General features: G+C 38.8%; 1 protein-coding gene across 1 annotated transcript; it reads right to left on the minus strand.

Moving 5' to 3' along the window:
* Positions 1-1,296: 1,296 nt before the first annotated feature.
* Positions 1,297-5,022, minus strand: LOC148006790 (uncharacterized). The gene is given in 5 exon segments (XM_087596723.1): positions 1,297-1,363; positions 1,614-2,973; positions 3,043-3,248; positions 4,631-4,691; positions 4,878-5,022. Coding segments are annotated over 5 exon segments (1,839 nt in total).
* Positions 5,023-10,205: the final 5,183 nt, after the last annotated feature.

Below are 10,205 nucleotides of genomic sequence, written 5' to 3' on the forward strand. Positions count from 1 at the left end.
TGACCACAACTACTTCACTTGTACTGCTTTCTACAAAGCTGCTCAATTTTTTTTTCATTTTTTTTTCCTTTTAGATCCTCACGATTTACTTTTGGTAGGTTATATACATCCAGAAAACTATGTGCTTTATTTTAGAGTTTTCCACTTTATTGGAATAAATGATTTCTAAGAGCTAATGATTTTTCTGAATTTCATTATTGTATTTAGTAACAACTCTCCTTACCCCTCAAACTATTTACATTGAAGCTTTTCAACTTGATTGTTTTTGTATTTCAGGATTTTATGAATACTATATATCATTTTCATCCCTCCCTGTACCACAGCCCACCTCCTCCCATTTCCTTCCCCAATTTCACATTTTCCTAACCCCCTAAAACTAAACGCCAACCTAACCCTACCCGTTTTGTCCTCAACCTTAACCCGCCCCGCAATGGTTTAACCCTAACCCCTAACTTTCTAGCACTAACTGCACACCCAACCACACTAATCATAATCCCTACCCTTCTAACTCAGCTTGTTTCCAATAGACTCCTGGCATTTACTTTGACCATGTTTTTGAATTGTTAGGTATTTATGCAGATTTCACAAAGACTTTGCCACACTGAGACCATTCATAAGGCTTTTCTCAAGAATGTTATTTTCTGCATTCACAGGGTTTCAGTGAATGGAAGTATGAATACTTTTGTTATAGTGAGAACCATTGAAATGTGCAAAGGCGGGGTTGGGGATTTAGCTCAGTGGTAGAGCGCTTGCCTAGGAAGCGCAAGGCCCTGGGTTCGGTCCCCAGCTCCAAAAAAAAAAGAACCAAAAAAAAAAAAAATGTGCAAAGGCTTCACCATATTTAGTACATTCATAGTTTCTCTCTAATGTGGTATCTTTTATGCTGTTTGTGTTAATTTGGATATTAATGCTGTGAAAAGATACCATGACCAAGGCAACTCTTAGAAAGGACATTTAATTGGGGGGAGGGGAGGTATACAGATTCAGAGGTTCAGTCTATTATCAAGGTGGAAGGAATGTCAGTGTCCAAGCAGACATGGTGCTGGAGGAGAGAGTTCTACATCTTGATCAGAAGGCAGCCAGAAGACTCTTCTGCCCTGGGTAGAGTTTAAGCATGGGGACTCAAAGCCCACCCTCCCCCACAGTGACATACTTCCTCAAAGTCCACATCTACTCCAAAAAGGCCATACCTCCTAACACTGCCACTTGCAATGGGCCAAGTATATTTAAACCACCATACCTTTGAAGATCACAGTAAAGGCTTTACTACATTGGTTACATTCATAAGGTTACTCTTTAGTATGTATGTGTTCTTTTATGTAGTTGGAGGTGGCTTGATTGTGAAAAGGCTTTACCACATTGACTACATTTTAAGGTTTCTCTCCTGTATCAATTCTTTCATGTTGTCGAAGTTGATCATGAGAGGCAAAGAACTTACTAAATTGCTTACAATCATAAGGTTTCACTCTAGTATGTGTTGCTTTATGTTTTCGGAGACTAGCATTACATACAAAGGCTTTACCACATTCATTACATTTGTAAGGTTTCTCTCCAGTATGAATTCTTTCATGCTTTTTAAGGTCATTCTGACCTACAAAGGCTTACCACATTGCTTACATTCTTAAGGTTTCACTCCAGTATGTACTGCTTTATGTTTTCGGAGACTAGAATCAAAAACAAAGGCTTTACCACATTCATTACATTTGTAAAGTTTCTCTCCAGTATGAATTCTTTCATGCTTTTTAAGGTAATTCTGACCTACAAAGGCTTTACCACATTGCTTACATTTGAAACGTTTCACTCCAGTATGTATTGCTTTATGTGTTCGGAGACTAGTGTTACATGCAAAGGCTTTACCACATTCATTACATTTGTAAGGTTTCTCTCCAGTATGTATTACTTTATGTGTTCGGAGACTACCATTCCATACAAAGGCTTTACCACATTCATTACATTTGTAAGGTTTCTCTCCAGTATGTATTACTTTATGTGTTCGGAGACTACCATTCCGTACAAAGGCTTTACCACATTCATTACATTTGTAAGGTTTCTCGCCAGTATGTGTTCTTTTATGTCTTTTAAGATCACTCTGAACTACAAAGTCTTTACCACATTGATCACATACATAGGGCTTCTCTCCAGTATGTATTCTTTTATGTACTTGGAGAGGACTATGAGATGCAAAGGCTTTACCACATTGATTACATTCATAGAGATTCTCTCCAGTATGTATTCTTTTATGTACTTGGAGATAACTATGAGATGCAAAGGCTTTACCACATTGAGCACACTTGTAAGGTTTCTCTCCAGTATGTGTTATTCCATGAACTTGGAGATGACTGAGTTGTGCAAAGGCTTTACCACATTGGTCGCATACATAGGGCTTCTCTCCAGTATGTATTCTTTTATGTACTTGGAGATAACTATGAGATGCAAAGGCTTTACCACATTGATCACACTTGTAAGGTTTCTCTCCAGTATGTGTTACTCCATGCGTTTTGAGATGGCTGTGTCGTGCAAAGGCTTTACCACACTGATTGCATTTGTAGGTTTTTTTCCTAGTATGCATTATTTTATGCCATCTAAGAGGACCATGTGCAAAGGCTTTACCACATTGATCACACACATAGGGCTTCTCTCCAGTATGTATTGTTTTATGTACTTGGAGATAACGATGAGATTTAAAGACTTTACCACATTGATTGCATTCATAGGATTTCTCTCCAGTATGAATCCTTTTATGACTTTGAAGTTCATTATGGCATGTAAAGGCTTTACCACATTGTTTACATTCATAGAGTTCCTCTCTAGTATGTGTGCTTTTATGTGTTTGGAGATGACTGATTTGTGAAAAGGCTTTACCACATTCATTGCATTTGTAGAGTTTTTCTCCAGCATGCATCATTTTATGCAGTCGAAAATTACGGTGATTTCCAAAGGCTTTATCACATTCATTACATTTGTAGGGTTTCTCTCCAGTATGAATTCTTTCATGCCTTTTAAGATCATTCTGATCTACAAAGGCTTTACCATACCAATCACATTCATAGGGCTTCTCTCCAGTATGTATTCTTTTATGTACTTGGAGAGAACTATGATATGCAAAGGCTTTACCACACTGATCACATTCGTAAGGTTTCTCTCCAGTATGTGTTATTCCATGCGTTTTGAGATGACTGTGTTGTGCAAAGGCTTTACCACACTGATTGCATTTGTAGGATTTTCTTCCAGTATGTATTAGTTTATGCCTTCCAAGATTACAACGACGTTCAAAGGCTTTACCACATTGATTACATTTGTAGGGTTTTTCTCCAGTATGAATCCTTTCAAGAGTTTGAAGCTGAGAATCGTATGTAAAGGCTTTATCACGTGGCTTACATTCATAGAGTTTCTCTCCAGTATGTGTGCTCTTATGTCTTTGGAGATGACTATGTTGTGCAAAGGCTTTACCACACTGAGTATTTTCAGAGGTTTTCTCTCCAGTATGACATCTTTCATGCCTGCAAAGATAGGAACATGGGAAAGCTTTACCACATTCACTAAACTAATGAATCTTTTTACCTGTGGAAATTAATTCTATAATTTGGTCTAATTGTAAAGAAGAATCACATCTTAAGGTTTTATCACTTTGTTTACACTCATGGTTTCCCATTCACTATGGGTTGGTAAAAGTGTTATTACAAGGCTCACATTTGTACCATCCTTTCGCTCTATGAGATTTCTCATATATTTGAAGAGAAATGGAAGAGCTCAGAACTTTACCACATTGAGTACATTCATATGTTGTCATTTATTGTGAAATACACTACATTAGCATATCACATTGGCCAAGTGAACCAGGACAAACAGAAAGGAAATTTCCACAATCCTAGTATTCATATGGATTTTCTGGTATGTGACTTTATGGATATATTCCCAATGAAGTTGGGAAACCAACTAATTATAAACTTGTATCACACTGAGAAAGTCTGCTCAAATGTGGACTACTACATATATCTTAATTGTTCTGGGGGTGGGGGCATTGCTCCTTTCACTATCCTTGTGCTCACATGGCTTGTATCCATTGTGACACAGGATACACCTGTAAAAATAACAAAAGAAAGATTTCCACATTGTATTCACACAGTTTGACTTTTTGTTCATCATAGACATATGGTATAAGAATTAAGGTTTCTCTTCAACAACATTCTTGACTCTCATAAACTGTCCCTCTCACTTAAACTTAACAATGTTAATATATGAGTAATCAGGTTTACTATGATATATTTGCCTATTAGAAAAATAAAATTATCACCTACTCTCTGTGTGTGTGTGTGTGTGTGTGTGTGTGTGTGTGTTATGAGACTAAACAGATTGGCAGGTATACAGAGTAGCTGTAATGTGGCTATGATTCAAATGGTAAGATCTGTTAAGGCATTGTTTCTTTGTCTTCTTTCTTAGAGGAATGCCTTGCAAAAAACAAGTCAGACACCTGACATTGAGGTACATGGATTTGTGAGAATTTAATAATCAATACACTTAAAGAAGGGCTTTTTTTTTCTTTTTACACTGTTGCTTTTCTTTAAAAGTTCCAGGACATACTAACATGCCTTCAGAGACATATTCATACCAACTTGCACATGAAAATTACCTTCCATGTCTTCTGAAACTTTGACAATGTTCTTCAATACTATGGTCTTCCCAATTGTAACCTAAAATACAGTACCAGAAAATGTATGATATATTATTGGAAATTAGGCAACATTTAAGTTACTATCTTCAGTGAACCTGATTTTTTCACCTCATTCTTCTTTATTTCAATTGAAGTTACAGAAAACAGTAACAAAGGAACATTTGTTTCCTTGTTTTAAAAACTGAAAGAAAATTCACTGTCTTACCTATAGCAGTGAGGTTCCTATAGGTCTCCTGCATCACATCTTTGTAGAGACTCTTCTGTGAAGGATCCAGCAAAGCCCATTCTTCTCGAGTGAAGTTCACATGTACATCATCATAGGTTAATGCGTCCTGAAACATCCCATACATTAGTACAACAGAAACCATGATACAGATATCACTGTAAATGTATGCTTCTGGTGCTTCCACCACTTATTTCTTGACCCAGATGTTCTAATGTAATTACCAAATCATCTTAGAAGAAAACTGAGTAATAAAGTTCACCTCTGTCATTTCTTTGGTCTTTGAGTAGGATATAGCCTTGCAAGAGAAATGCTAATTAATGGAGGGGGGGCGCAGTATTGAGCACACAGAGAGATTGTATGAACAATTACTAACTGCAAAAAAATATCAAGTGAGCATATAGGCTCATGTCTTTAATTCAAGCACTCAGGAGGCAGAGGCAGGTATATCTGAGGTCTATCCAGGACAGCCAGAGGTACATATTAAGACCCTGTCTCCCCTATGAAAAATCAATCAAACAAACAAGAAAGATAGAAAGGACTCAGAGGTGTTTACTAGAGTTCCTACAAAGAATTACATTCACTGCACTTCTGTGTTCTTCTTCCAGAATCTTGAGGTGGCCCAGTTTAAACTGTAACAGTAATGAGATCTTACTAAAAGGGAATGAATGTTTAAACAGATACAAACAGATAACTGAAAATATTGGCAATGTAAATGTTGATCCTAAATAAGCAACATAGGACAGGAGCTGGCTCAGCAGTGAAGAGGTCTTGCTGGTCTTAAAATAATTGACCTCAATTGCCAGTAGTTAGAAATGAGCTTCACAAGTATTGATTAGTCCAAGTTCAGGAATTCTGAAGCCATTTTCTGACTCCTATGGGGATTAGGCATACATGATGTGCATATGAATGTCATGAATGATATGTATGAATGTCATTAATACATGCCATCCTGAGAAACAGAATATGCTCTCTGTCAAATTTCAAAATTCGTAACGTGGATGAAGATCAACACAGCAGCATATGCTTGACATGTGCCAAAACCCACAGTCCAACCCATAAGACAATAATATACAAACGAGCAAATAAAGAAAAAGCTGGGCATGTTGGCCCACATTTAATCCTGGCACTCTGGAGCCAGAGTCAGGGGGACCATTTACGTTTGAGGCCGCACGTTCTACATACCTACTTTCAGGACAGCCAGGGCTACATAGAGAAACTTTGTCCTCAAAAAACAAAAACAAAATTAAAATTATAAAAAAACACCAAGCTTGCAAAATATCTTAGGACTGAATAGCAATTGCTTCAACTGCATCTTATGTGATTTAGGGTTACAGTCTATAATGCTGAAGACAAGACAACACTTGAAGGAAGCTGACTAATCAGGTACAACTAATACACAACACACACACAAACACACACACACACAGACACAGACACACACACACACACACAGACACACACACACACACACACACACACACACACACACACACACACACACCCAACAGGAAATGGGTTGAGTCTATAGATAGTCAAATGTCATCCCCAATAACTAATCATCTAGAAAGGTTCCTCCTACAAAAGCTTCTATTTAGAGAACTGAGGTGGTCAGAGCAAGGCTGACTCCTCCATGACAGGTTGTAAACTGAGAGGTTGGGAAACTAGGCCTAAGTTTCTGTCTCCCAGAACTGGAAAAGTCCAAACAAGTCAATTCTAAGAAAACCATCCCTCACAGGCAGTTAATCAGGAGCTTCCATTGACCCTAATAGCTTGAAGCAGCAGCCCATACACTCACTATGGCCCCGAATCACTTCTGACACTCTTGATTGGCACATCTTGTAAAATCAGAAAGCAAGTTTATCTTTCCAACATACAAAGGCACAGAATACCCCTTCCCATTCCAGTAGAGAGGAATGTGTACATAGTGAGGGAAGATTGGACCAAAGCAAGAAACCCAGCAGGACAAACATCAAATCCTGCAGCTCTGTCTCAGACACAAGGAGCTTCAGTTTCAAAAGGCTTAGATGGCCCTATCCCTGGAACTTCTCATACATCTCTCAGTTTAGATCCTTGAACTCCCTATATGCAGCTCTCCATGACAGGTGTCTCATAACTTGGGTATCTCTATTATCTTGTGGTCTCAAATGCAACTCAGGCTTCATCCTCAGATTCATCCCATGCACTCTCACAGTGTCCTCCCTCACTGGGGCTCTAACTCTGCCAAACACAGATGACTGGAACAGTGCTGAACTGAAACCACGGGGGAAGCAGCCATAACCTTATTTTTCCATATTTCTTATTTCCAGAACTTGGGTGCCACATTGGACCAGTTGTACCAGGTTTTATATGAAGTTACTTCCTGGGTCTAGGAATGACTTTGCCAACTCCCCCTTCCATTAACTGAAGGCTTAGCAGGAGGGACTGTTTCCCTTAATTCACCTTCATAGGATTCCAATCCTGAGCAAAGACCTTCTCTTTAATGGTGATAAACTCTTTGAAAATTTATGCCTCTGTCTCAGCATTTGGCTGCCCTGTGTAACTTCCAAGGGCTGCTTTTCTCTACAAACCACAGGCTTTGCATTTATTTCTGCTCAACTTGTTGTTTTTTTCTTGTAGTCCAGATGAGTTATTAGTATAATCATCTAACAGACTCAATATTTGACCTAAGAAATATAACTAATTGCTTTTTAATTTGGCCTTACTCAATTTCTCAGGGCATGGGCAGAATAAGAAAGATTTGGGGTCAAAATACCACATAAATGACCTCTAGCTAAATTTTTCATGGAGTCTATTTTCCACTGAAATCCTATGACCTCAACTTTGACTGCACTACTTGCATGACTCCAGTCTTCCAGATGCTACAACAACAGCTGATTAAGCCCTGAATACAGCTTTCTATGCTGTTTGCCATCTCAAGCCCTGATATTTACCAAGTTCTTCCAAAGGAGAACATTTCTAGTTTCTCTAGTTTCTGTCCAGCAACAAAATAGCCAATTTTTTTTTTGTTCTAACTTGCTACTCTTCTCCTTTGATTCAATTCTCCAACCTAAAGCATCTCAGGAAATAAACAGGTTCACTTGTTTGGTCCAGTCACATGACAGCCATAAGGTTGGGAGCTTAGGATAGAAACTCAAGCTTCAAGAAAAGGCAAAAACCATGAACAAATATTGTTTCCTGCTTGGTCACTGTCTCATACTTAGCCAGCTCTCTTACCCAGCCCAGGTCCACTTGCTTAGGGATCCTGCCACCCTCAGTGTAGAGCCTGCCCACATCAATCATCACAACACAATCTCTCACTGATACAGCATCCAGACATTTTGATGAGGGCATGCCCTCAAGTGAGAGCCCCTCAGATGATTGTAGGCTCTAAAATGTTCACAACTGAAGCTAAGTAAGACAAAAAGGCAATAATATATCAGAAATTTTAAAAAACCTAAAATCAAATGTCTTAACGACATCAATCATTCACATAGCAAAAACAAACAGACAAACAAACCCCCCCCCCACACACACACAAACAAAACCGCAAAATTGATGATTGCAACAACTTGAAAACACAGATTTGCCAAGAAATGAGGAGAGGCAAGCCTTCAGAAGAGGACACTAAAACTGTTTCCCAAACTATCAAAACCTTAAGAAACTCATAACATAGTAAATTTTCAGAAGAGGAAATTGTAGGTGAAGGTCTTTCATTTTCCAGAGAAACAATATAATTAGATTGTAATGAATAGAATCACACAACGTAAATGGTACCAAAAATAAAAGGAGATAGAAAGACAGACAGAAAGTATTTTAAACATGAACTACAAGATTGTAATAACAATTTTAAGAAAGTACAGGCCAATTCTCATCCTGTGTATTCTGTTTCTCATCTTTGCCAATAAATAAAAAAAATTAATATATAAAGGAGATTAGAAGTGGCAAAAATCCCAGTCAATTGGACATGGTGGCAGCTTAAGGAATGGGAAAATAGTTTTTTAAACAAATCCATATCTTATAGAGGCCTAATATATAAAATACATAAAGACCTCAAGAAAATAGACTTTCTAAAGCAAAAAATTCAAGTAAAAAATTGGGTGTAGGGGCTGGAGAGATGGCTCAGCGGTTAAGAGCACTGACTGCTCTTCCAGAGATCCTGAGTTCAATTCCCAGCAACCACATGGTCGCTCACAACCATCTGTAATGGGATCTCATGCCCTCTTTTGGCCTGTCTGAAGACAACTACAGTGTACTCACTCACGTTTAATAAATACATCTTTTTAAAAAAAGGGGGGTGGTGGTATAAATCTAAACAGTGAATTCTCAACAGAGGAATCTCAAAAAGCTGAGAAATACTTAAAGAAATCATTATCTCAGCCATCAAGGAAATGCAAATCAAAACTACTTTGAGAATCTATCTTGCACATGTCAGAATGGCTAAGATCAATACAAGTGACAAGTCATGTTGGTAATGATATGGAGAATGGGTAACAACTCTCCATGCTTATAGGGTGCAAACTAATACTGCCACTATGGAAATCAGCATTTCCTCAGAGTCCTGGTGCCTCAGAACCCTGAGAATCCATCTATCTCAAGTCAAAGCTATAAAGCTCTTGGCATCTAAAAGGTGCTCCACCCTACCACAAGGCCATTTGCTCAACTATGTTCATAGCATATTTATTCACACTTGCCAGAACCTAGAAACAACCTAAAAGTACCTCAACAAAGAATGGGTTGAAGGACCCTAGTTCTTACTGAAGCCTAAGAGCTATCAGGAGGCTTGGCCTGGTGGAAAGTAGATAGGTTATGGGGACCATAAAGGCTTTTGCCAGCTTTACATCAACTGCCTCTGGTGAAGATTAGGGCACGAGCCAGCTTCACGCCTCGGGCCAAGGCTAGGAAAAGTTCCATTCTCCACCCACAGTTCTTGGGAGAAGCAGGGACATACTTGAAAATCCTGCAGAATGTACTGATAGTAGCCTGACCCTCTGGTCCCAGATAAGCACTCAAAGGCATGCCATATAAGTGTGAAATGTAAACCTGCTAATGTAACCTGTACCTCTGAAAGTATAAAAACTGCTTGTCACAGCCATTGGGGTCACCTTCCCCAAGGGGCCGATTGAAGGTTGACCCTGACACACGCCACCTTCCGCCCCCAACACCCACACACACCTACAATTGGTCCTTCCTAAGATGTGCTGGGGCATGAAGGTAACAAATTGGTTTGAGTGGCCAACCAATGTTTGGTTTAACTTGAGGCCCTTGACATGAGAGGGAACCCATGACTAACACTGACTGGATTTCTAGGAATCTTGCAGAAACTTAAAT

This window comes from Rattus norvegicus, chromosome 1 (assembly GCF_021556685.1).
Source record: "Rattus norvegicus strain SHRSP/BbbUtx chromosome 1, alternate assembly SHRSP_T2T, whole genome shotgun sequence".
In the NCBI taxonomy this organism is placed as follows: Eukaryota; Metazoa; Chordata; class Mammalia; order Rodentia; family Muridae; genus Rattus; species Rattus norvegicus.